Genomic DNA, 27,501 nt, shown 5'->3' with positions numbered 1-27,501 from the left:
TCAAACTGAATTATTTCATTGGCAGCAGGGAACATTAAGCTGAACAGGACCGAATGCAGTTTATCTTTATTACAAATGCCGCGCTGCTTATGTTATATCTGAAGATGTAACAACCAGTAATACTTATGGACACGTGTGGTTAGTCGGAGTTGTCTCCACAAAAGAAACATTCTTCAGTGCTGGTTTCTTGATTTCTTTTTCTATTAAGACCTGATGCAGTTTCTTGTAGCAGCCTCTTGTTTCCCGTGGCATTTGTTTCTAATCACCATTGTGTTTTTTGATTTTTGTTTGTGTTTTTTTTTTTCTTTTTTTCCCCAAAGCTATTTGGCAATATCTGGTTGTCAATGGCGAGCCTGGTGATTTTCATGCAGCTGCGCTACCTGTTTCACGAGGTTCAAAGAAGAATTCGGCGGCACAAGAACTACCTGCGCGTGGTTGGAAACATGGAAGCTCGGTGAGCCCCTTATTTGCTCTGGGATCTTGATGTGGATCCTGATGGGAGGATCCTGATAAGGAAATTGGGATTCCTTGATGTTTCTTTGATACACAATAGCATGGCGTAAGCTGGAGAAATGCCATCTTGCAAATCTGGCTCTTAAGTCTTTACGCTTAGGGTATGCTTTTACACATTATTGGTTGCTGTGGAAACCCTTTCTGATTGTAACAGATGTATAAGGATAATAATAGTATTACTGGTAACATATTACTGGCAACAAGTGAACTCCCCTGTCCAGTATTGCTTCTCCTGTATTCTCTTGTAGACTCCCCTGGTGGGCTGACAAGCTCTGCAGAGCTCTACCTGTTTCACTTGTCAGATATTGACTTTGGCTGTGATAGAAATAAATGCTTGTAATTTCATTAGGCCATACCATTCAGTTACTGCCTGAAATGAGATGAGTGTATTAATTAATATTAATTAAAACCTGCTCATCTTCATGTGTTCATGAAACCTGAAGCCAACTCCAAACAGAGCTGAGAGCGCCTTGGGATTACTTTAGTCCATCCCGCTGTGGTGAGGCAGTACAGAGAAATCGAGAGGCCTGCTAGAACCTAGTGTTGTGCCAGGTACCCCTCTGATCCAATGTTTTGATAACTCCGCTATGTCTTTAACAATTTTAAGAGAAAAACGGAGTTTTTCTGTACATTGCTGTACCATTTTCATTGTGGACTTCAGTGGGTTTGGCTAGCACTGCTGGCCGCTGTAGTCCAGATGGAGAAGACTGGTTTCTCTAGAAATTCACAAAGTTTTCTTTGTGAAAAGTCATTTAATACCAGGTTAAGATCTGCGTAATAAAGTTCATCCACAACACGTTGTTTCTTTTCAGTAAGATGCAGCTGCTCAACCCCTTTAAGCTGCTCACAAAGCTGTTTGAGTTGCAAGTGTCTCAGTCTGAGCGACTTAATGTGTTTTTGTCATTCTGACTGTTCTGGAAGAACCACATTGTAGCTTCCTCCTGAAGCTGGCAATGGCAGTGTGCTCCCTGCGTTTGGGCAGTTGTTTTACAGGTATATTCCATACCAGCAGAGCTGTGAAATGTTATTATACCACTCAGCTCTGTATTGTCCATCTTTGGGTACTATGTAGTAGCTGCTTGCAGGCACTGTAGTTTAAAAAAAAAAAAAAAAAAAAAAAAATCAAAGACAAATGGGGGTGGGCACAGTCTGAAGCCAGAAATAGTCAGACCATAAATGCTTATGATCCCAATAAGACATCTTAATGGGTATGGCTATTAAAGCTCATTTTAAAAAATGACATATGCCAAATCCATACAGGTTATATTAATAATTTGAGGTTCCCAACCTAATGATCGTACTTCTTGAAAGATACTAAGACAAAGCTTTTTGAACCTACAATGGATGCAAAGCTGTGTAAAAGAAAAAAAAATTAAAAAATGCCTGTAAGAAGTCCTGGGAGGAATGTGTGTTTGTGTCTTTGCAGTGTGAGTTTGTTATGGAAGAAACAGCAAACCTGCTGGCACATCTCTCCCAGGGAAAAGTTAATGTGGAGGAAAAGGTTTTCTCAGTGCGGGATTCTCTAGCCAGGAGGCCACGCTGAGCTGGTGTAATCATTACTCCTGTCTCTTCCTTTTTCTTCTTTGTAGGTTTGCAGTTGCAACACCGGAGGAGCTGGCAGTCAATAACGATGACTGTGCCATTTGCTGGGACTCCATGCAATCCGCACGGAAACTCCCTTGCGGCCACCTCTTCCACAAGTACGTTCCTGGGACTGGACGGGGACACCTGGCTGTGACAAGGAGGGGATATATGGGCATGTTTGGGAGTTACAGCAGGATGGCAAGTACCAAACCATCAGCAAAGCTGTGATTGCTGACTGCCTGCGTCATCTGGGTCTGCCTGGAATAACAAAGTATAAATCATGTTCACTTCAGTCATTTTCATGTTTGAGTTGTTGGTGCATTTCTTTTTCTGCCCAAACTAAGAGTATGCATCTTGTCAACTAATGGGTAGATAGCGTTGTGTTACGGTATTTCAGTTTTAAGTCTGTGCCCTGCTTTGCTGTGTAACTGTTTGGTAAGGCACACGCTTTTCCCACTTTTGTTATCCTGTCCATTACCTCTTCCATGAGGGGGTGTTAGGTGAGGAAGAAAAATTGGAGTTAGATGCTTAAGTCCCTTTCAGATATCAGCTTTAAAGAGAAAACAGGGAATATTTTTATATGGTGTATCCTTGCATGGTGATGAGTCCTCCAGGACAGTTGTGGAGACCAGGTCTGATTGCATGATTTCATAGGGGGATGAGTCCATTGGACCTGTAAAAGCCGTTAAACAAATCAGCTGAAGATGTCCCTAAGCAGCTGGTAGTTGAAACTTGGAGGCTCTTGGCCACAGGATCTCTATATGCTGTTTCTTAGGCTCACTCAGTAGTGAAGAGCGGCAGATGCTTGTGGAGACAATGTGCTGAGCTAGATGCACCTTTTCTTGGATCATTTTTAGCAGTGCTTAAAAATGAAAGAAGATATGGGATCAGGAGCTTGTGAAGTACTGTGTGATTTACATGCACGGTCAGTTAAATTGTCCCTGTGGTGTCATAGGAGCAAGTTATTTTCTGCAGATAGCTTTTTGCTTTTTCTGGTAACTGTCAAACCAGAAGTTATAATCTGTGTGCTAATTTGTTGTCATTTATGACAAACCTTGCCATAAATATTTATCCGTGTTCCAAGAAGTCTCTAATGAGATAATGTGCCCCTGTAGCAGAAACTCGTCTTCCAATGCTTCTGAATCGTATGAATATTTAATCACCTGCTGAGCACTTGAGAAGCCCAGGGTCTTCTCTTCAGAAAGTGGTTTTCTCTGTATCTAAAAGGATCTTTTTGTATTTTTTTCTGAAGCCGAGTTACACTTACCTCCTTGGTGCATTTAGGGAGGGACCATGTTAAAGTGGATGACTTAAGCTTGCATATAAAACCAGATGTAGTTAATAACATTATTTACAACCTCAGAGTGGTTTGTCTCCTCATAAAAGCCTGATGATTTTGCCAATAGGCTAAACATTGTGTCCATTCTCAATTACAGGGGAATTTTTTCATAGCCATTTATTTGGAGTAGAAGAGATGGCAGCAGGGAAAATTCACATTGCGGAGATCATCTCTGTGCCTGAATATTAAGAAGTTTAACAGGAGTGGGTGTCTGAATCTTTTAGACTCTGTTGAAACTCTCTCCTTTATCTTTTAGGAAGCAATTTCAAAAGATTTTTCTTTCTCTGAAGCATTGCCAGCCTTGACCTGTTGTTAGTCATCCTTCTGCTGAGGTGCTGTAGGTGACTGAGCCCTTCTGCCTGTGTGGTACAGGATGGTATCACCACGGCTGGATGCTGCAAACCTTGAGGGTTTGGTTCTGATTCAGCCTGAAAGGGCTTGGTGTCCATTCCAGCACCGCAGCGGCTGAGGAGCAGCTGTATGATGGGAGCTTGTGTCAGTCTGGGTGTTTTATAAGTGACCTTTTGAGTACAACTCCAGCAGAGTCTGAGTTTGCTGTGTGCAGGGTGGTTTTGCAGTGCTGAGCTGTGCTGATGACCAGGGTGGTGGAAGATGGTAGAACTTTACTGTAGTGTCTTGGTTGTTTCTGGGAAGCCCATCACTGAACTTTCTGAACATGCTGCGTATCCCTCCATTTAAATATGATGGAAACCACTTTGGCGATATGTCTGTACGCTACAACTTTAGGAGTCGTGCAGGGCACTTGTGTCCTTCACTTTGCTGTAATCCTGCAATTAGGACTTTTTCCTTGCTCTGTCTGCCCAGACCTGTGATCTCTGCCTTTATTTGCACATACACAATTTGGGAAACAGGTTTATTTTACTTTTTAAATGTCTCTACCTTTCCAAAGTATTTTGAGACCTTCTGCTGGAAAAAAAAAACACCACCACCACCATCCTGCAAGTACATGTGGTAGTACTGACATATGTTCAGTTCTGTGAAATTCTGTTCTTCCATACTGAAAATTAGGTTTAATGTGCCAACAGATACCACAACGAGGTCATATCGGTCTGAATCAAAAAGGAGGCACAGCTCTGAGTGGTGAAACCTGCATTTCAAACAGTTCTCACTTTCTGCAAGAGAGCAAATGTTCAGAATTAAGTAAACATCGGAATGTCACAGCACTGGTTAGTTAATAAATCTGTTCAGAGAGCTCACAGAGTGGTGAGTTGGGTATTGATATTTTTGAAAAGATATTTGAAAAACTTTGGAGGTGCCATTGCCACATCACCCTGACAGAACTGCTGTGAAAATGTGTCAGTACATTTTAGATGCTTGTCCAGTTGGTTTTTGTCCTTTTTCAGATGGGGATGGTGAAACAAGAGAAATACTTTGTTTCCCCTTCCAGGCAACACTTGCTTGTTCTGAGCTAGAGGAACAACAAAATTGGGAGAGTGTTTTAAGTGGTAAATCTGCATGCTTGTTTATAAAATGTGAACACTTGAGTATTTCAGCTGGAAGATATAAGAACCCTGTGCCAGAGTCACCAGGAGCTCATCCAGTGTACCTCACAGGTTATCTCTGAACAGCCCATGTGCACTGTTGATGTTTTGTACAGAATATGCTACAACTCCTTGATGTACTCATCATACTGACGTCTTGGAAAAACGCTGCAATCTCACCACAATACTGCTGTTTTTCTGTCAGCTCATGCCTGCGGTCCTGGCTGGAACAAGACACATCTTGCCCCACCTGCAGAATGTCTCTTAATATCACCGACAGTCACCACGTGCGGGAGGATCACCAAAGGGAAAATCTGGATGAGAACCTGGTCCCCGTGGCAGTAGCAGAAGGCAGACCACGCCTCAACCAGCACAATCACTTCTTCCACTTTGACGGTGAGCTCAGCAGATTTGACATCCACTACTGTTGCCTGAGGAAACGAAGGGAATTCTGTCTGTGTTTAATTTGAAATTTAAACTGTGCCTCTGCTTGCATTTGTCAAACTCCTGTTTTTTACAGTTCTTTTGAAAGAGCTCAGGTAAGTGTCTCTCAGGTTGTCCAGAGCTACAGAGATTTCTTCAGAGACTTTGTACAAGTACTCCCTTTTCCTTGATTTATTGTGGTTAGCAGCTTTAATGCTGGCATTTATTCATTGTGTGCCCTGTTGACTAACAGAATGGGAAATTCATGTGTCTTAGTTTGTTACCAGGTGGTTGGTTAATCAGCGACAGTCAAAGAGAAAAAAGCCCACAACTATATGGTACTGTCTAAAAGTTGATCTTTCTTCTATCTGTAGCTAATATGAGGTTGTCAGAAGTCCATTGCCACTTAATTTGCAAGAAAATTGCAATGTTTGCTTCGGTGCAGAAGTCTGCAGAAGCTTGATTTTAGAAGGAATCATGTAACCCAAACAGTTTTACGTGTATTTTTTTCAATGGGGTGTTGTTACTACTCACAAAGCAGTTGGGATTTCAGACCATGATGAGTTCTCTGTGTGCAGACAAACTTGTTCTGTAAGAGACAATTTCTGTTGCTTATCTTTGAATTCTTTTTTCATAGTTTTGGTGTTAGTGTGTACTTGTCTTCCACAGTTTCCCAGGTTTTTGATGGTAGTCTTGTTGCTTCTCAGTAGGTTTCACCAGTGCAAATACTCAGCTTCGGGCCCTGTCCTTGTGGAGCTCCCATGATGTAGCTGAGATGCTGCAAACTTAGACAGTGCCTTTGTCTGTGCAGCTTTTGCGATCTTTCGATGTTGTCAGAGAAGGGTCAGACGTTTCTAGGTACACTGAGACTGGCTGATAGATTCATGTATGGCTCCCACTTCTGGGGTGCTTTAGGTCTCCAGAGGACGTTTGTATTTAAAATACCACTCTGGTTTTCAACAGCTGTCCTCCCCAGTGCTCTCCTGTGGCTTGGAGATCCACAAAATTACTGTGGAGATAGAAGTGACATAGATCAACCCCTGTGTTTATTTAAAAAGAAGCACAGGAGGAGAGCCAGCCATGCGCCCTGCTCTGTTGAACACATAATTGCAGCAGCAGTCACTTTGTTTGGTTACTCCGTGTCCCTTTGTGGTAGTATTTTCTGGGTGATGCTAGCCCTGTATAGGTGACCCATTTTGCGACCAGATTCAGCCTGTTTAGAAGGTGGCCTGTTTTCGGTAAAATTGCTGGAGGTATTAATGTATTCCAGAACTGATTTTGGCTCTGGATTATTTTAATTTTCCCTTTAATGGGGACATTAAAACAAGAAAACAAGGATGTGGTGTTTCTCGATCCTCTTCTGGCCCTCAGGCTGTTAAGCCGCTATGACGGTGTGTTTGAAGAGACTGTCAGCAGTTACTTGTTCGCTCCAGCTATCTCCATGTTTGGGAGATGTCAGGGGTGGATCACACTGCGGAACTCCCTGTGTATACCTTGTGGAAATATGAAGAGTTATGTTAAATACACGTAGAAGTACTTTGCTTGCTGAGAACCTCGTATTCTTGCTTGACTTTCTTGGTGATTTCTTATTCTTAGGCTCTCGGATTGCCAGCTGGCTGCCCAGTTTCTCGGTGGAAGTGATGCATACTACAAACATCCTCGGAATCACACAAGCCAGCAACTCCCAGCTGAATGCTATGGTAAGGCTGCTTTAATAGTCTGCGCCTCAGCCTTCCTCTTTGTGATGTGGGGAGAAAGATACATGTGGATGGAGAACATAACAGGGAAGTCAGAACAGTGTTTAGATGTTACAAGAAAGCTATTCTTTTGAGTGAGAGAAACTTTATTTTAGTGAAGTTAGGGCTGTACGTTGCTTCAAGTGTGTAAATATAAAAGAACAGGTCTGGAGGTAGGTAAATGAGAGAGAAAAATTACATGTACTTTCTGTGTAGATAGGCAGACTTTTTCTCAGGTTGCTCAGAGCAACTTATGTGTTTTTGTTTTAGTACTTTTCTTTACTCATAACTTGCGGTCACAAAGGATGTGAGTCTATAACCAGAGAATTTAGCTGTTGGTCTAGTGGTAACTGATCAAACGCATTCTATAGCTTTTGATTTTTTTAGTATTTATTTTTAATAGCACTGGGCTCCAGTATAGCTGTTTCTGTTTGAGTGTCTTGTCAGTGTGAGATGGGGCTCTCCGTAGCACAGTCGATTCTTGCTGATTCATCATGATGATAGGAGTATTGAGGATGAAATCCCAGGTTTGTTGACTTCATACATAAACACTAATGTAGTACAAAAAAGAGAAGGATACGGCCCTGTGAAACACACTTAGTACATTTAGTTTGAGAAGTGGTGTTTCTTGTGAGTTCTCAAAGTTGCTGTGTGCTAGAGCACATTAATTAATATTCAGTGAGGTATCTTATGAAAGTGATGACATTTTCAGAATGCGAGATCTCTCCCATAACCTTCACAACTGTTTGAGCCTCAACAGGATAAGGCCAAGATTTTTAGGGGGTTTGAGGGAGGACGGGTAGGGAGCATTGAGGTGTGTAGGCAAATGATAGACTAGTTAAATATGCAGAAAATCTCTTAAGGCCAGTTTCGTTCTTCTTTTACTTGGCAGAGTGACACAAACAGGCTTTTGTTAAGGATGAGTAATGATTTCTTAGCAGTGTGTATGATTAAAAGTACAGTAGCAACTTATATGAAAATTCCTGCTTTAATGGAAAGTCCCAGGTTAGCAAACTATAAAAGTGTTACACATTTTTAATAGAAAATAAATGAAATTCTCCTTTGTGTAGCTGAATAAAAACCTAGGGAAGTATTTTGAGAGAAAGGCCAGAGGCTGAAATTCTAAATTGGTCATTTTGGTCACAAGATAGTACAATGGAGAGGTAGGTTTGCTGTAGCTGCTTGTGTTTGAGCTCACTGTCAGCTGGTGCATGGCTTTTGCTTTGCTCTCAAAACTCCTTCCACCCGTCTTTTCTTACTGTGGTTGTCTTCATTGCCCCTCCCATAGCTTTCAGCACTAGTTAAAACAGAGATTTTAGTCTTTAATGAAGTCTAGCTGTTGGTCTCTAAAAGCGTATTTTTGTCTGCCCTGTTACTTTTATTAATAAATCTTTTTAATATGGATATTATTTAAGTAACTTGAAATTCAATAGTAACAGTTCCCTAACAACTTGGTTTAATTTACATGAGCTTTCAGACCCTATTAAACTGTTTTGTAGGCAGGGTGGCTGAAGAGAGTAGGTTAAAAAAACTTATTGTGCTTGTCCTTACCAGCACTATTTCAGAACCCATCTGGGGTAAAGAAAAAGATACATTTTTTTTCCAGTGTTGATCTAGTTTCAGTCACTCATGTGAATTTTGTGCAGATCTTTATTAAAAAGGCTGTCATAAAAAGAGGGTCGGGAAGCTGATGAAGCCTTTGTGCATCTACAAGCACTTTTCAGGGAACTAAATTTTCAGGACCATGTGGTGTCTTCACAGGAGTTGCAGTTTTGCTGTTGGCTTCAATGGAGTCAAAATATTGTCCTGTAAGCCAATACCAGCATGGGTTTTCTTTCTCTTGTTTTTCTTTCTGCGTGTGGGTTTTCATATCATAAACAGCAGCTTTGAGCTGTTCATTTTTTAAATCTCTTTCTGTTGAGATACTTCCCAGCTAACTTTTGTGTACTGCTGATACTGACTGTATTGACCTTGTTTTCTCCAGGCCCATCAGATTCAGGAGATGTTCCCTCAGGTTCCTTATCACGTAGTTCTGCAGGATCTGCAGCTCACCCGGTCCGTAGAGATCACCACTGACAACATCCTGGAAGGGCGCGTCCAGGTACCTTTCCCCACACAGGTAAGTCATCATCACGCCTAAAATAACTAACTTTCTTAATTACTGCAGAGCTGAACCTGTTAATAATGAGTGAGGGGAACAAGGTAAATTCAAGCACTGGTGAATCCAGCTTAGCTTAATGCAATAGTATTCTTCAGATAGGAAGGTGATGTAGTCGGAAGCGCCAAACCGCTTTCGGCAATCTAGTCTTTGCATGTTGCAACATCTGACTCAATTGGAAGGTCTCACAGGGGTGTGTGATTGAGGTATACATGTCTGTTCCTTGCTGTGACCCTTAGAAGGTGACCTTTTAATATATTAGGATGGGTCTCGGGTGTGCTTTAGCATTATCCATCCTAATACGGGGTATTTTCTTTATGAAGGAAAGTCAGGGTCTATCACCTGTGCCCTAGAGCTTGTCTCTGATTGATGTGGTTGGACTGCAGGATGCACAAAGTGCTTGCCTGTATAGTTTCAAACACATTACGTAGTGCCAAATTCTACTTAAAAAACCTCAGGATTTGTTTTTTCTTTGTTTAAATCTCTGTAGACGTAGTATATTCAGTCATGTACCAAAAATATATTGAAAATGTTTTAGCTAGACTACAGAAAAATATTTGCTCAGTTAAAGCAGCTCTTCTCAGTCCCTTTTGTGCAGAGCCTTTAGAACATTTCCAGTTGATTTCTCTGCTGACAGATAATTGAATTGTACCACTTAGGAAGGTTTTCTGCAAAGAAAGTAGTCGGCAAAATGATGCCTTGTCCTTAATTAATGACAGCAGATTTCAGTAGAGCAGTCTGGGGAGCATGTTCCTGTTAATAAGAATATTGAATTCTCATTCTGTGCACATCAGATAGTACTGTTATCTGGAGTCTGCGTGCGGGGAAGCAGAGACAATTCTCTTTCGACACAGTGCACTCTGTTTATTGCTAACTTATCTGTTTCTAAATTGAACATAACACATGACGTTGCAGAAGGCAGAGTCTGAATGCGTTCAAACAGCTCGTTTTTGTTTTACTGTTTTACACGCTGTATTAATATTAACCCACAATGTTTGCATTTCAGCGTGCAGATAGCATTAGACCTGCATTGAACAGTTCTATGGATCGGCACAGCACTGATCAGGAGGACACTGAAACTGTCACTCAGGTAATTTGGCATCAAAACGGGCAAAAAGCACAATTAGAAGCTGCACAGACAGATTGGTTCTGTATGAGTTCAGGTTGTAAAGAATTACCTGTGTGCTTTTCTTTTTGCTCCTCGAAGGAAAGCGCTCTCAAGTGACACAAAGAACAGAAAAGATCACATCTCTGTTCACATCTGGTCAGGCCTGTGCCCATCTGTGGAATATGAAGAGCAGGACGCTTTGCCCTTCTCCTTCCTCTTCCCCTTCCCATCCTGTACATCTCCAGACACTTCCCCTAAAATGAGTTAGTATTTATCTTCTGGGTATAAGAATTATTTTGTGTTCTGGAGTAAGCACTTGGAGACATCGAGAACATTGAGGTGAACGGAGTGGGATAACAAACAAGACCAAGAGATAACAACCTTTTTACGTATAAACCACAATAATGGGTTTTGCTGTTCTTCACTAAGGGCTTTATTAGGCAGCATGTGCTAACTAAAATGTGGCAGGAAGAAAAAAAATAGTCTGCAAGTAGAATAAGGTTTCATTCCACTTTCCTTTTCCTTGACTGTAGTAGCAAAATTGTGAGGGTTTCTGTTTTATAATCCTCCTATTCTGCTGGCTTAGAGAATGAATTTGTGAGATTTGTGACTTTCTGCCTTTGCAACCTTTAATAACCTGAATAGCCACCCTGTTACTCACCTGCAGTTGAACTGTGGCAGTTCCCTCGTCAGCAGGTTGCGAGGCAGGAGAAGATGTAATCTGGTTTGACCCTGCAGTCGAGGCTGAAGAAGAGGTGCTGGGGCTCGGTACCAGTGTTTGATAAGAGCCTGGGGTAGCAGGAGTGAAAATCTTGATCTAAGTCTAGCAACTCTTTAGTGACTTTTCGGCTTAACTTGAAGGTTTTGGTTTTCCTTGTTCTTTATGAGTAAAACCTCTCTTTCTGCAAATGGTATCTAACTCATGCTCCTTAGTTTGCTACTGTCTTCAAATCTCACTTTGATCACCTGCCTGCCTGGCACTGCCTGTGTGTCTGTCCTTCCTTCTGCAGAACCTGAAAAACCTGGGAGTGGTGTTCATGCGTTACATCCTCGAAAACATGTTCTCTAATGATGTGTTTTAGTTGGAGCAAACGGCAGTTTGGACAGAGACTGTATTTTTGTTTTGTGAAATAGCACAGGGGTAGCCTGGAGATACGTCAGGAGTTGTGCATTTCCCGTGGCGGAGCAGGGCTGCCGGTGGCTGTACTTGTGGAACAAGCTGGTGTCCTCCGTGCAGGTTTTCCCATCTGCATACTTACTGTGCCAAATGGGGTTCGTAGGCAAAGGCTGAAGTGGGAGACTGAGACTGCCGTGCACCCAGAAAAACTTGCTGCTGGGTAGTGTGGTGAAAGCTCCAGTTGCTGCTGTCCTCCTCCTGCCTCGTAAATGCTTTGTGCATTTAGTGTTAACTTCGTCTGGCTTCAGACAATCAGATCATGCTTGTCATGCAGCCACAGAGCTCTGCCCAGGAGTCCAGCTCACTCACCTTCCTGCTATCCATAGTATTTCCATTGTGGAGAGAAGACCCAGGAGCCCAGGGGTGTCCTTCCTCTGGGAAACTCGTGTCGCTTTTCTGTCTCTTTGATTCTGATTTCAGTTTTTAACTGAGCACCTGGTGTATTGTAGATGTTCTTTTTCTTCTTGCCAGGAGAATATGTTGCTGTAGTCAGTTGAACTCTAGTTTGTGTGGAAAGGTCTAGCAGTAAACAAGCTACTTCAGCAGGTTGCGCTTGGTTTTTAGGAAGCTTTTTAAATGCAAGTGGGAAGGAACATAAGAAGCCATCATCATCTCCTCTGGGTAAGACTTGTATTTACAGACAGTGGGTAGATGTGACTTCACGCCTTATGGCACAGTCCCCAAGAAAGACTGTGGCAGCTCTCGTTGCTTTGTGCTGCAGCCTTGGAGTAAGTTTTACAAGCTCTCCATCTCTTTTTTTCTTTTTTTTTTTTTTTTTTTTTAAATCAGCACACTTATTGAGAATCTTTATAGATCTCCAACAGCAAGTGCCAGGCCCATTGGAGTTCTGTTTGTTAGAAATAGTACTTAGGGGAGTACACATGCTCAAATAAAAGCATAAAAGCACCCTTCTTCATGAGTAGCATAGATTTTCTTCTGTGCCGTATGTCAAATGGCTTAATTCTATCTAGAATTCAAAGATGTTAAAATAGGGATGATTGTTGTTTGTTCCCCCCCACCCCCAAAATATAGCTTACGGCTTTGGGGTGTCAGTGCAGACATAAGGGTAGTTGAGAGACATCTCTGAGCACCGTCATGGTATAAATCGTGTTAAAGGTTTGTGAGATAATGCTCTGAACGTTGACAACTTCTGACAGCCCTGGCCTGGACGCTTCACAAGACGCTGTGCACAGACTTTTCTCCAGTTGTGCATGGAAATGCGAATGTTTCCAGCAGCGTGTCCCTTGGTCACACGCTCACTCTCCATCCCCGTCATATTTACCCTCCCTCCCCTTTTCTCACTCTGCTGTTATTCCCTGTAACAACAGATCCCGGAGCAGCTACAGCTACTTTCTTTAAGCTTGTGTTTTCCTGTACTAAAATGTATTTAAAGATTATCCTTTAAAATTTTGTGTGTTTGTTTATCTGTTTCTATAATCCTGGGTGGAGATTGGGCAGGACTGCTCAGACCTCACTAGTAAGCTGTTGTTACAAAGCTGAAATTTGCCTGCTGCAGTTCCTGCCCCCTCCTTGAGAATCCAGTTTATTGTCATTGCTGAAGTACTTGGTGACTCTAGGGACACTTCTGAGGCATCCCATGGCTTTCATGAAAGTAACTTTTTTTCTTCTTGGAGCCTGAAGGAGGAGTAGTTTGTGTAGCGTACAGGTTTCTGCATCTGAGATCTGCTCTCAAACTGAGCCTTGTCATAACCCGCACTGCAATTAGTTAGGATATTTTTGTCTCTAAAACCTCCTCAGTAACCGCTCTTGTGCTCAGATAAAGGAATGGGCTCTGGGTATTGATTTTTGCATCTTTGTGAGCTAGCTTGGATCTTCTGATACAAATGGCCCAGGGAGGAAAAATGTTCTTGCGTGAACATTGGTTCTAATGAGCACCCTCCTCGCTGCTTTGCCCAGCAGAGCTGCCCTTTTCCGCACCCACCTGTGTGATGATGGGATGCAGCCGTTGGGTTGTTCATACCTGGTCTGCCGAGGTTGCCGTGAGTCTGTGTAAAACCTGGGAGATTGTTCCGCGGAGCTCTGGCTTCCTCCTCTGAGCTGTGGCACTGCTTTGAGGCCGTCCAGCAGTGCCCCACCATGTTATCCCAGTGCATTAGTGTGTGTGACACAGGGAGCCCTTCCCCAGCACGCTGGAATTGATGGGTTTTGCTGAAATAGGCTGAAGCCATACTTGTGTTTGAGGTTGCGGTGTTTGCCCTGCTCTGGCTGGGGCCCTGGCTTTCCTGCTTGGTTCACCGCGTTGATGGGAAGTGACAGCCGTCCCGGTGTTTGCGCTCCGAAGGCGTTGCGTTGGCGAGGTGGCGTTACTGGGACGTCTCTAGGGCTTTGGGATGACTCAACTTGTTTTGCACATCAGCTGCTGAAACATCGTGCACTGTGATACGGCTGAGCTGGGCTGGTGGGACTTGGGCAGCGGTTCCCCCGCGGTCGCCGCATCACCATCTGTCGAGGCTCTTGCACGAGGGCACCAAAGGCCCAAGACTCACGGTAGGAGCTGCTTTGGCCAATACCTCTTTGATGCGTCCTACTTGAGTAATCCTCTGGGATACCAAATAATGGCTCAATCCTTAAGCCTTTCATTGAGGTGATTTGTTTTTTGATGCTACCACGCTTAGTAACATCTTGCCTTTCCATCGCAGAGCTGATCTGATCGTATATGACAGGATGGGATCAGGATCTGCTGCTTCACCTGTTCACCAGCGTCATCGTTCATCAGCTCAGTTCTCGGGGTGCCGAGCTGTGCGCGGGGCTGCCAGCTCCTTTCATTGACACGCCGCGCTTGGGACGTTGCCAGCCCCGCGCCAGCAGCCCGAATACACGATGATTTCAGTGAACCGAAGCCTCATAAATTCCCTTCTCAAGCACGCATCCTCTTTGCAAATACATTTGCTATTCTTTCTGTAGTACATGGATTGCTGCTCTTTCAACTCTTTACTGTTGCATTGCTTGTCAAGTCAGCTGCAGAATCTGACTATTAGAAGTGCCCCATTTTCGTAGAGCGTTAATTATGAGTAATTAATGTTTGTCTCTGAGATTACTTTCAAGCATGGCATAAAAGATACAGCATTATAGAATACAGGCTCTTTGAACATGTTTTGAAATAGCTTTGTTATGTATTTTGGCTGAGGTTTTCAAAGGAGCCCAAGGGAATTGGGTACAGCAGGTGAGAGTCTCGTTTCTTCCAGTGCCTCAGAAAATGACAGTTCTTTGTAGCTCATTGATTTGGTGCAAAGAAGACCTGTTAGCAAATTTTGCAGAGACTTGTGACTTTTTTCTCCTTTTTCTTTTCTCTTAGACTGAGCGAGTGCCACTCGAACTCAACTCAAGACTGGAAGAAATGGCAGAATTCAGTGAAATGGAAGCAGAGCCCAGTGAAGCAGAAGATTTTGAGGCCAGGGGAAGTCGCTTTTCCAAGTCAGCGGATGAAAGGCAGCGTATGTTGGTTCAGCGCAAGGAGGACTTGTTGCAGCAAGCTCGAAAGTATGTTCTTTCCTAACGTTCCAGGATGAGTACTTGGTTATAGTGCCCCAGAATGGGTTGCAAATGGATTGTGACCACCGAGACCCTGAGCTGATCCAAATAGTAAGAGGAACAAACACATCTGCTCCAGCAGGCTCAGGGTGCTGGTTAAGTCAACTGATAAACCCAACTCTGAAATAGCTCCGTGTGTCCCAACGTGTACACAGCTTCCTAAGTGGCTGATGCGAAGCTCTTTGAAATCAGAGGGTGATTTTCCAGCTTCGATGGGCTTTATTCTGAGCCTGTAATAAGTGAGAACATGTCACTTGTGCCGAGTTCTCTGGTAATCTGTAGCTTGTCTCCCAGCACACGTGTCAGCCCGCGCTGCCTGTGCTCTGACAGCTGACCCGGCTGTCGGGCAGCGCTCCTCTCGGGTACAGAGCAGTGCCTGCAGCACGGAGCGGTTTGCAGTTGGCCGGCACCCCCTTCCGAATGCGCAGAGAGCGGCTCCTGACCCGCGGTCACCGCTGCTGGCGAGAGAGCGACCAGCTGGACGGCGTCTTTTAGCCCAGCTGGTAAATGGGTGCTATAGGTAGAGTTCAACTTTTCTTTTACATGCGTTCCAGTCATATTGAGGAGCTTTACTAGCATCCAGTTGCTGATTAAAAAGAGAACGAAAAGCACTTCAGTGGTGTAGAGAAAGCTTTTTAGCATTTGTAAGAAATGTTGTCCCGGCATTTGTATCACAGGGAGACTAACGGACAGGGTCTGCAAAACTATGTTGAGTTATGCATCCTTTGGTGTTATCAGGCTGCCTACACTGTTGGGTTTTTGTTTGGGGCTTTTTGGTTTTGATGGGGGTTCTTTTTGTTTTTTCCCCCACACTGAAACGCCATCATATAAATACATGGGACTATGACACCTTTTAAGAGTTTGTCTATAAATAGGATTGTTCTGAGCATCTGTGAGAGACTGAAATGTCAAATAATTGTCTCCAGGGCCTTACAGCATCGTTTTCCTTGATGTCTGAAAAATGGCATTTAGGGCAACAAAGTATTTTTGACTTTCTAGTTTACTGGTTCCTTTCCAACGGTGAAGAGCTGCAGAATCACAAACTTCTATATTTTGTCACTAAGTGTAAAAATTCATTGGGATGTTAACTCTGGCAGCTGCTTCCTTGTATTTTTGCCTCATCTTTCACTTTGCGGCCCTGGTGCCCCTTCTGGCCACGGCTTACTCATCATCAGGGTGGGACTTCTTGTGGTGGATGCTGCAGCATCTTACAAGTGGTGGAATAACAGGAGCAGAGAGATTCAGTAACTCACCTGCAGCCTCAGGGAGCTGCTCTGAGTTACGGGTAGAGCCCCAGCCCTTAGAACTGGCTCCTTATGGACACAGGAATCTTGCACAAAAACTAAGAGCTTGTGCCAGCTCTGCAAAGCCTGTCTTAGGTAATACAGGCTGTTTTTGGAGTGCGTAGCTTGTGTCAAGGTATGTTCCTGCTTTCGGTGAGCCTTGCGATCTTCCCTGACTCCACGGACGCACCAGTGATGTCTTTTCCAGAGCCCACACGAGGCAGGCTCTGCTCACCCGTCTTTTCCTTGTTCCTCTTGCAGGCGCTATTTAAACAAAACCTCTGACGAGGAGCTGGCCCCAGAGAAGCCCTGTGCTGCGCCCGAGGGAGCGCCCGCCGATGCCGTCACGCTGCGCCGCAGGACGCTCGCTGCCGCCGCCGAACGGAGGCTCCAGATGCAGCAGAACTCCTAGCGCTCGTGGCCCCCCCTCCTCCTCGTGAGCAATGCTGATAAATAAATTAAATACAACCCCCCCTGCGCTTTCTATACCAGCAGGAAAGTGTCTCTTCAGAGTCCAGCCAGCTGTGCTGCCGAGTGAGCTGGCTGCCTCTCTGCTGTATAAAGCATGTGGTCTAATAATGTTTGGACAGCTGACAAATTAACCTTTTTTGTAATATTTTCTATGTGACGTTGATCCCCTCCACAAGCAAAAGGCAAATTCTAAACTGCGGGCGAGATTTCTGCAGGTAGCGTGTGGTACCAGGCCGGCCGCGCAGCAGAGGCCGGGGAAGGTGTGTTCCGAATTGGCAGCTGTGGGCGCAGGTTGCGGAGGGCACTGGCACGTTCAGCTCGAGGTCAGGGAGAGTTATACCAAGAAAGCTTAGAAGTTTGCAGCAAACCCTGCGGTCGATGAGCAGGTGCCCGCTCTGCAGTCCCTGTGCGTGTCGAGAATAACGGGTGTTACACAGGGCGCTGTGAAGGGCCGGGGTGGCGTCGCTGGAAAGTCCGTTCGCAGACGGATGGATGGAAGTTGTCTGGCTACGTAACGCAGAAAAAAAACCCAACCTAATTAATGCATTTTGTAGCAAGCGCCGGTTCACATGATTCCAGCATGAAATAGTTTGTTTACAGTTGCTGGGCCCCTCTGCACTGTCAGACTCTGGCTCTGTTCCCTCACCAGGGGCTGCGTTATTTTCCTTTGCCTTTTGTGACCAGAAACAAGCACGAGATTGAGGGGAATCGAGTGAAGAAGACGGGGCGTGAGGTGAGTTCCAGCCCCCGCAACGCAGTGTTACCATAAACCAAGGGAGTATAAGAGGAAAAACCCGCCTGTTCTGGACTCTGGAGCAACACGGATGGGACTCCATGGAGAAAGCTCCAATATCTTGCTTTTTATTTCATTTTTTTAACCCCACAATTTCGCCGTGAGTTGATTCAGAGCGCCGGGGAGCCGGGGCGCCTGGGCCCCACCTGCAGCCCAGCCCGCCAGCCTCTGGTGTTTTTAAAGAACTTTTGACACTCGATCCCCGTGGAGCTGCCGGAGCGAGCTCACGTAGTTCAGTTTTCCACGGCAATTACTTAATTTTTAAACTTCTGAAGAGTGAGTTCTAGTATTGCTGTCCTTTAGAAGGAACCCAGTGTTATCTAGAATTGTTGGTAACTTTTTTTACTGTTGGTTTTTAGGACATTTGAGGGTGAATTTAATGAGAGGAGTTGTATCTCGATGTTTAGGTGAAAATAATTTATTTCAATAAAACTCTTTGGGAAGCCTTACCTTGCAATGCTATTAGTAAACTTCAAAGAACTTTTTTTTTGAGATCTTTGGTTTTGCTCAGAGCTGCTTTGTTTTTATTGTTTAAAAAAAAAAATAAACTCTTGGTCAGTGTTGGAAATTGTTTGGAAATTTCTGTAGCGTGACTTCTTATGTTCCTGGTGTGTGTTCGGTGTGTAAATGTAGCACCTGGTCCCCTTCCATCCCACTTTCTGTCGTGATGAGAGGGGGCACAGCCGCCCAGCGCCGGGTTTGGGAACGTTTTCCCAAGCCTGGGGCTGCAGAGCAGGAGCTGCTCCTGTAATTATCATGCTGTGAGCATAGGAATGGAGGAGCAATAGTGTCTTGAGTGACTGTAAAAATCAAACGGGGTTTTGAACTGTCTGGCAGTGTGCAGAAGGGGTGAGAGCTGCTGTACGTGTGAACAGGAGGGAGCTGGGGCTTTATTCAAGCAGCAGAGTCGATGTTACCTCTGGGAGCACAGATGGGAGAGGGGAAAACAGCACAGAAATCCTGCCCTGGGCTTCCTCGGGGTCCTCTGTCCTGCTGCATTTCTGGGAGACTTTACATGATGATGCAGAATGACTCCCTCACCCTTCATCTCATCAGAGGGGATCCTGCAGCCAGGACAGGCTTTGGCCTAGCTTTGGGCTTGGCCTAAAGGTCTCCACCACCTTGGTGTGTCCTCTCCCAGCCTGCCCGCCTGCCCAGGGAGGGACAGCTGCCCCTGGAGAGGTTTCCTTCTCTCTCCTCAGGTGCAGAAGCTGAAGAGCCCCCAGTTCCCTGGGGGTTCCCTGGGCAGTAGCGCCGCACAAACCACCCCCGGCCTCTGCTGAGCTGTGCGGCATCTCAGCCACCCCCACAAAACAGAAAAATCAATCCCTGATTTCTCATGTTCATGCTGGCCTGGAAAGGTGCCATTAAAGCAACTCTTGGCCACCAGCCCCTCTCTGCCTACTGAGGGACCCTCTGGGGGGTCCAGCCCTTCACCCAGCAGCAGATCAGCTGGGAAGGAGAAGGTGTCGTGAGCCCATTGAGCAGGGAGGTGATTCTGCCCCTCTGCTCTGGTGAGACCCCCCTGCAGTGCTGGTCCAGCTCTGGGGTCTCAGCACAGGACAGACCTGTTGGAGAGGGGCCAGAGGAGCCACAGAAATGATCCAAGGCTGGAACAGCTCTGCTGGGAGGACAGGCTGAGAGAGTTGGGGTGTTCAGCTGAAGAGAAGGCTCCAGGGAGACCTAATTGCGGCCTTTCTGTACTCAAAAGGGGCCTGTAAAAAAGATGGGGACAGATTTTTTAGCAGGGCCTGTTGCAATAGGACAAGGGGTGATGGTTTTAAACTGAAGGAGGGGAGATTCAGGCCAGACATGAGGAAGACATTTTTTACACTGAGAGTGGTGAAACACTGTCCCAGGTTGGCCAGAGAGGTGGTGGATGAACCATCCCTGGAGACATCCCAGGCCAGGCTGGACGGGGCTCTGAGCAACCTGATCTGGTGCAGATGTCCCTGTTCATGGCAGGGGTGGGACTGGATGAACTTTGAAGGTCCCTTCAACCCAAACCATTCCGTGTTTCTATGAAAACCCAGCACCCTGCGCTTGCTCCGGCTGCCGCAGGGAGAGTGAAGGGGCTGATGCGAGAACTCCTGGAGCTGAACCGAGGCGGGTGGGATGGTTCACAGACTCCCGGGCTCTTCTGTCCAGACTGCTCCTCTTGGATTTCTCACCTTCTCTCCCGCTGTTCCCTGGGGAGCAGGTCCTGGCCGGGATCTGTCCCCACGCACCCTGGGGACACAACTCGCTGCAGGGGCGGGGGCTGGTTTGGGCAGAGGCGCGTGTGGAGCGGTGGGCGACCCGGGACAAGGAGGATGTAAGAAAATTGACCCAAACTGCAAAAATCCCCAAAACCCTGAACTGTGAGAAGAAAACCCAAATTGTGGGGGAAAACCAAACCAAACAAAAAAAAAAACCCAACTAAAGCCAAACAAAACAACAAAACCCAACCAACCAACCAAAACCAACCAACCAAGAGAAAATAACGACAACCAACCAACCAAAACCAACCAACCAAGACAAAATAACGACAACCAACCAACCAAAACCAACCCAAGTTGCTTCTGCAGCAGTGAGAAGATCCCAACCTCTCGGAGAACCTTCCTCTATAGCTCAGGGGAAAAAAAACTCGCACGTTGTGGGGTTGCCGATGTTGCCACAAAGACAAAGGACTTACCCTGAGGACTCTCTTTGCATTCCTGAAATAAACACAAATAGTTTATTGCTTGGGGAATTTTTTGGGAGGGATTTTTGCTCCAGCAATGTTGGGAAGCGACCTGAGCCGTCTCAAAGGCTCCACGCACCCACTGCGCCCGCTCTCAGCCCACCCCCCGGCCCTGCTACCAGCAGAAAACCCCCCAAAAATGTGGTTTTGTTGCTATTTTTCTGTTATTCCCCCCATAAGAAGCAGGCGGAGGCGCGGGGGGGAGAGCCCGGGGTACAGACAAACATTCTCTTTATTGAGCTACACATGAATTTTTCCATTATTCAGAGAAAGAGATTGGCAGTGTGTAATATATCACAGAAACCTCACTGATTGGTAATAGAAAGGCTTAGAAAGACCTGGCGCTTTATATATATATATATAATATTTTTCTTTTTTTTTTTTTTTCCTTTTTTTTTTATTTAGTTTCCTCTTGCTTTATGGGTTTTGTTTCAAACAGGAGTGACCGCTCTTCTCCAGCAAAGGTCAAAGTGAAACCATGACGTCGGGTACCAACCAAAGTAGAAATGACGAAGGATTGGTCATGGAAACGGTGGCTCCGATGTAAACACTACATTCGATTTTTGTTGTTTTTTTTTTTTTTTTAAATTATTTTTAATTATTTTTTTGTGGTTTTGTGTGTGTTTTTTAAAATTTTTAAATCATTTTCATTCTTGCTTTTTTTTAAAAGTTTTTTTTTTAAGTTTTTTTCTTTTTTTTTGTCCTTTTTTTGTTTTGTTTTGTTTTCTCAGCACAAACATCCCCACATGAGAGAAAAAACACCATTCACTGGGGGGGACGGAGGGTCGCGGGGGGGAAAGAGAAAGCAGCACAGAAAAGCGTTCACCGGAAAGGGTTAAAAATGAATAAAACCCAAACAAAACCAAAATATACCCTAAACAAACAAACAAAAAAAGATAAAATAAAATATATATATCTGTATAACCTGCCCCGATAGGAGGGGTTGGGGGGTCCCATCCGGGCTGTGCTTTTGGATCCGAACCCAGAGAGCGAGCGGGGTTGTTAAACCATGAGGGGGTGAAAATGGGGACAAACCCCGCGGCTCCAGCTCTGGGGGGTTGGCTTTTGGGGGGGGGGGGGGGGGTTGAAAAAATCTGACCCAAAACACCCCAAACCCGTTGGGGGGGCGGCAGGAGGGGGTCCCAGCCCAGCGCCCCCCACGGGAAATGGGAGAGCTCTGCTTGTCACTGTTCTTTCACGCTACAGCACATGGACGGGCCGGGGCGCGAGTGTTCAATCCCCCCCGTTTTTATGTATTTATTGAAAACACTTTATCTTTCAGCTCCTCGAGCTGGCGGGGGGGCCCGGGCAGGGCGGGGGCAGCTCGGCCTTCCCCCCGCTGGAAATCAAAATAATTCGTCATCGCTAAAAAAAAAACCCAACCCGCAAAATTAATAACAATAACTCAAAAATAAACCCCCTGGTCAAACACCCCGCGGCAGGAGCAGCGCGGGGGTGCCGCTCGGGGGCCCCCAATGCCCCGCGCTGGGACCCGGGGACGGTGCGGGGGGTTCTGCCCGCAGCCCCGTCAGACTAACTAAAGAGGTGGGTGTGGACTCTTTTTTATATATATATATACGTATATATATAATTTTTCCTTACGCCTTTTTATTTACCAACTTGCACGATTACGATTACGATTTTTTTCTCTCACGCAATCTATTTTTTTTCATTTTGTTTCGCCTTTTTTTTTTACTTCATTCCCGCGCACGCGTGTGTGTGTGTGTGTGTGTGTGTGTTTGTGTGTCTGTGTGTGGTTGCGTCGTTTTTTTTTGTTGTTTTTTTATTTTTAACTTTACTTGTTTGTTGCTCCTCCATTCTCCGGGTGCCGGGGTGGCCGCCGTGGGTCAGTACAAGCCGCAGCCCCGCAGGTTGTTGGCAATGATGATGTCGGTGACGGCGTCGAACACCACCTGGATGTTGTTCGTGTCTGTGGCGCACGTCATGTGGCAGTAAATCTCCTTGTTGGGGGAGCGGTTTTTGCTTTCGAATTGTGCTTGGATGTAGGCGGCCGCGTCCTCGTAGGTGTTGGGACCTGCGGGCAGAGGTGGGGGGACAGAGCGGGGGGTGTCAGAGCCACGGTCACCACCTTCCCACCCCCTCGCTGCTTGCAAAGTGCTTTATGTCTATTAAAAAAACAAACATAGGTAAAACATATTTATTTTCCACTTTTTTCCCCCCAATTCACCCCTTAGCAGGGTCCATTTAGGCCTTCTCCCCCTATCCTTTCCCTCCCACCTACACTTTTCCACCCCATCTGTCCCATTTTGGTGAATGACCTATTAGAGAGCAGTATGGGGAAAGGGACCTGGGGGTCCTGGGGACAGCAGGATGACCATGAGCCAGCACTGGGCCCTTGTGGCCAGGAAGGCCAATGGTACCCAGGGTGGGTTAGAAGGGGGTGGTCAGTAGGTCAGAGAGGTTCTCCTGCCCCTCTGCTCTGCCCTGGGGAGACCACATCTGGAATATTGTGTCCAGTTCTGGGCCCCCGGTTCCAGAAGGACAGGGAACTGCTGGAGAGAGTCCAGCGCAGGGCAACAAAGATGCTGAAGGGAGTGGAGCATCTCCCGTGTGAGGAAAGGCTGAGGGAGCTGGGGCTCTGGAGCTGGAGGAGACTGAGGGGTGAGCTCATTAATGTTTATAAATATATAAAGGATGAGTGTCAGGAGGATGGAGCCAGGCTCTTCTCAGTGACAACCAGTGATAGGACAAGGGGCAATGGGTACAAACTGGAACACAGGAGATTCCACTTAAAGATGAGAAGAAACTTGTTGGGGTGAGGGTGGCAGAGCCTGGCCCAGGCTGCCCAGGGAGGTTGTGGAGTCTCCTTCTGTGCAGACATTCCAACCCGCCTGGACACCTTCCTGTGTAACCTCATCTGGGTGTTCCTGCTCCATGGGGGGATTGCACTGGATGAGATTTTGAGGTCACCTCCAATCCCTGACATTCTGTGATTTTCCTTCCCTTTTGCCCCAAATCACCGAGCACCTGGGCTCTGTTGGAGCCTCCTCCCTCCCTCCCCAGGTGTTGCCACTTTCCCCTCCCCACCCTCTCTCCTTTATCACCCAGGGAGGGGGAAGCAGCCCCCAGCTGCGCCCTGCTGGGCTGTGCTAGGGGTTGTTGGATGCTCAGATCCTCGTCCCAGCATCCCCGGTGAGTTCCCCATGGCGCGACCCACAGTGGGGGGGAGAAAGGCCGGGGGGCCTGGTGGCCCCCCGGTTGGTCAGGCAGGGGGAGGGTTGGTAGCCATTGCAATGTCACCCATGGGTGCTGGGTGGGTCCCCTTAGCGGGGTCTGTGAGCCTGGGCTGGGGGAACAGGAGCTGCTCAGGGATGCGCTGCTGTTGTGTTCGCTCAGCTGAGCAGGGTGGGGGGGTTCACTTTGGCAATGCAGACTGGAGAGGGGCCAGATGTTTGAGCTGAAAAATGTGCATTATTGCATTAAGCTGCTTATGGCAGTGAGAGTGGCTGCGCCCAGCCCCTTGGGGAAGCTGCAAAGCCTGAATTACGCCCCTAAAATCGCCTTTGGAAGAGCTGCTGTTATCTGGAGATTTATTTTCCTTTTCCAGTTTGCTGGTTTCTTCCTTCCTGATGCGGCAGGTGGCTCAGTGACACTGGGCTGTGTCCCCCCCCCAGCCTCCCTGGGGTGGCTGGGATGTGCTGTACAGCTCCATGTGGGGTAGTTTGGCATGTTCCCCAGGTGGCTGGGATGAAAGTACTGCTGCTGTTGTGCTGGAGAAACCTGAGAACCTCTGGTGGAAATGCTGGAGCACAGGTGCTGTGGGAGGATGGGCCCAGTCTTGCTGGGGGACCCACTTGTCCCCAGGGTCTGGAGTCCAGGGTGGGTGTGTGCTGGATGGGATTGTTCAGAGGTGTTCAGGTGTCTGTAGGAGACGCTGGAGCCTCTGAATCTGAACTGATTTATTTTTTTTATTTCCCTGAGAGAATTCAGAAGGGACATCTATTCTTGCTCCATTTTCTTGGGTTTTGTTCTTTCTGCCAAGCAACGTTGGTTTCAGTTAAAAACATATGATCTTGTGGTTTCACAGATTTCTGCTGTAAAGGGGGTCTTTCCATCCCCAGCTGCACCCTGTGCGAAGGCACTCCTGGGAGGACACAAACAGGGGATGCAGCTCAGAGGACCATATGTCTTGGTTCTTCTAGCAGGAGCTTCTAAGCAAACGTGGGCAGTTGGCTTCCACCGAGGCTTCTCCTTTCCACAGCTGCCTGGGGCCAGACTCGTTAAAGCTCATCTCCATTTGTCGTAACTCATCTTGACCATCATCATCATCTTGACCATCATCATCATCTTGACCATCATCATCATCTTGACCATCTCTCTGTCCCACTGGCTGGTTGTGCAGCTTTGCCGTAAGAACCGACCGCGCGCAGGACGTGACCCCTCCCCAGGAGCAGGGTGCTGGAGCTGCACCACAGCTCTCCAAGGTGGGCAGTGCTTTTGCCCCCCCATAAAGATGCCCTGTTCCCTCCGTCCCCCTGCCCAGCTCTGCAGCGAGATGCAGCCCCCAGCCCCGGCGGTGCAGTGGTGGGCGTCATGTTGGGCTGTGCCGTGTCAGCCCTGGCACCTACCTGTGTACTCAGGGAAACAGATGGTCAGAGGTGATTTCTTGATCTTCTCGGCAAATAGGTCTTTCTTGTTGAGGAAGAGAATGATGGAGGTATCGATGAAGAATTTGTTGTTACAGATGGAGTCGAAGAGCATGAGAGATTCGTGCATGCGGTTCTGCAACAGGGAACACAGAGGGAGGAGAAGGGAGAGAGAAAGGCAAAGAGAAAGAAAGAGTTAGAGAAGAGGAGAACACTTTTCTGAATTGAAATGGTTAGAAAGAAAAAAACAATCTCTAAAACAAGACACCGGTAAATGCGAGTGGTTATACAAGAGGAGGAGACAGGATGCTGCTCTCGGCCCAGGCTGGAGGATGCAGCTGATCTCCCTGCAGAGCCTCTGCCGCTGATCCAGCAGGGCTGACGCCTGAAGCTCCAAGGAACAGCAGAAAAACCCCCTCACCTTCTTGTCACCTGCACAAACTGAGGAGTGGGAAAGGGGGCTGCAGCCTTCTGGTCTCACCTGCATCCCCTCAGGGGCTGGTCACCCCAAAGCATCACTTGCAGAGCCTAAATAAAGGATGGACAGGCAGCACTGGCCACCAGCTGAGATGTGCTGGGCACGGGGACTGGGATGGAGGGAGTTTTGGCCATCTGGCGTGGTCCCATGGACCTGCCTGGAGGGGGACATGTGCTGAGCAGTGCCATGGTGTGGTGTGACCGGTGCTGAGGGGTTGCCCAGAGGCTGAGGCAGGTCCTGTCCTGGCTGTGCCCTTCTGCCCCTGCGAAAATATTCAGCCAGTCTTTGAAAATACCATGGTGGTGGCTGGGTTGTGGGTGAGGAACCCACTGCAGGTGCCTCTGCTGGCCACCTCACAGCTCTCCGAGCACCCTGGGCTTGCAGGCTGCTCCAGAGAGATGTTCAGCACAGAAGTGTTTAGTAGGAGCATAAATAGAGGCAAATCTCACAAAGCTGTAACTTAAAAAAAACCCAGTAATTCTCCTTTCACATGTGGACCAAAGCCATATAAGCCATTTCCCCCCTGTGCTGCAGAAGCTGTTACCAGAAAGGAGCAGAGAGCAGACAGGAGGACAGGAGAAGAGGAGGAGGAGGAGGTGGGGTTGTCCTGTGCCGAAGCAGCTGTCACAGGGCACCACTGCATATTTTCAGGTGTCACTCAAGCAGCCACAAGGTGTCCATGCGGGCAGGCACATGCACTTGCTGTTAGTGGGAAGGTGCTACTGGACAGGACAGATCTGGCTCTTGAGGAGGGCTCAAAACATCTTCTCCATCATTAACTTGCTCTTAGAATAAACAGAAAGCTGTTCCATGCTGCTCCACTAATGACTTTGGGAGAACTTTCAGGCGCTCTGTGCCCAAACTGCCAATACCCACCTTGCTGACTGCTTGCGCTTGCAAAGCTTCTGGTTCCAAACCAGGGCTTGGGAAAGTCCAAAGCTGCTAGTCCTGCTGTTGCCCAATCTGTAACCCCCTCCTGGGGCTGAGCCCCAGGTGCTGGCGGGGCTGGTCACACAGGGACACCCAGCTCTTTAGAAAAGCCTTGGGTGACACCGGGAGCAGCAGAGACCCCCTCCTGCAGCAACATCGCCCCCAGCCCCTTTATTTTTTTGGCGGCGCAGCAAGGGAAGGCTTTGGTCTTGCCAAAGATTTGCGATAACACACGTGTTTCCTAATGAAATGATGACCCAATTACACATTTTGGAGTTTTCCATGAATGTTTTATTAGTGAGTCATTTTATTAGCTACACTTCAGCTGTAGCTTTGCATGCAAAATTTAGCAGATGTCTGATTTCATCTTGAAAGGCTCTGAGATTACACTGCTGGTTCCTTGACAAAGAGTAGCGAGGGATGCCAAGCAACTGCTTTCCAAAGCTTCAGGTCCTCATCTGATCCTTCTTTTAGAATTAAAAAAAAAAGCCTCATTCACAGGGAAAACAGAAACTGCCACAAAAGGATGTGGTTCTTCTTGACTTGCGGCTGTTGCAAAAATGCTGGGTCTTAAGATTTTCATGGAAAGTGTCTGGGTGGGCTTTTTCCTTGTTGTCCCATATATGTATGTTTATATAAAGGTGCGATGGTGGTGGGGAGGAGGAGCAGCTGAAACAAAGCATGTGTCCGTGGGACTCAGCATCCTCAGCGCAGGGAGAATAGCCCTGGAGGCTTTTGGGCCCTGGGCGGGATGGAATTCTCAAGGAATTTTTAAAAAAATCTCCAATACAAGTATACAAAGAAAAGTCCTTTACCTCAGAGCTGTTAGTTTTTCGCGGAGCTGGCCCCTAATTCTGTCTGATCCGCAGGGTGGGACGTTTGGGGATACGTGCCCAAGGATGGGTCCAGCTGAAGTCGCATCACTGGAAATTGGTGAAGTTGATAAACATAACAGTTTCTTTTCCTTTGCTGAGGTTTATGGAAAATTTTCTCTTGGCTTCTTCAAGTTCTTTGCGTTTATTTCATGCCCCAAATAATGGAAGATCTTTGGTTTAAACATAAAAGAACTGGCACAAATGTTATTTCAAAGGAAGAGAAAGGTGCTCCAAGTACTGTGTAACTGCA

General features: G+C 46.6%; 2 protein-coding genes across 2 annotated transcripts in view; one reads left to right on the top strand and one right to left on the bottom strand.

The window, feature by feature from the left end:
* The window catches only part of AMFR (autocrine motility factor receptor), a 29,576-nt gene extending 11,358 nt beyond the window's left edge, over window positions 1-18,218 (top strand). Inside the window, exons 7-14 of the mRNA XM_082062913.1 lie at window positions 321-454; window positions 2,103-2,213; window positions 5,144-5,334; window positions 6,958-7,061; window positions 9,082-9,216; window positions 10,262-10,345; window positions 14,857-15,041; window positions 16,637-18,218. Of these exons, the coding sequence (XP_081919039.1) occupies window positions 321-454; window positions 2,103-2,213; window positions 5,144-5,334; window positions 6,958-7,061; window positions 9,082-9,216; window positions 10,262-10,345; window positions 14,857-15,041; window positions 16,637-16,787 (1,095 nt within the window). The 3' untranslated portion in view covers window positions 16,788-18,218. The remainder of the gene's footprint in view (window positions 1-320; window positions 455-2,102; window positions 2,214-5,143; window positions 5,335-6,957; window positions 7,062-9,081; window positions 9,217-10,261; window positions 10,346-14,856; window positions 15,042-16,636) is intronic.
* Window positions 18,219-20,584: 2,366 nt separating this feature from the next.
* The window catches only part of GNAO1 (G protein subunit alpha o1), a gene marked incomplete at its 5' end in the record, with an annotated part of 144,778 nt that continues 137,861 nt past the window's right edge, over window positions 20,585-27,501 (bottom strand). The window contains 2 exons of the mRNA XM_082063177.1: window positions 20,585-22,396; window positions 24,951-25,104. Coding sequence (XP_081919303.1) covers window positions 22,209-22,396; window positions 24,951-25,104 — 342 coding nt within the window. The 3' untranslated portion in view covers window positions 20,585-22,208. The remainder of the gene's footprint in view (window positions 22,397-24,950; window positions 25,105-27,501) is intronic.

This window comes from Streptopelia decaocto (assembly GCF_964273445.1).
Source record: "Streptopelia decaocto genome assembly, chromosome: 11".
In the NCBI taxonomy this organism is placed as follows: domain Eukaryota; kingdom Metazoa; phylum Chordata; class Aves; order Columbiformes; family Columbidae; genus Streptopelia; species Streptopelia decaocto.
The sequence above is the reverse complement of the archived record's forward strand: the minus strand, read 5'-3'. Positions and strand labels throughout refer to the sequence as shown.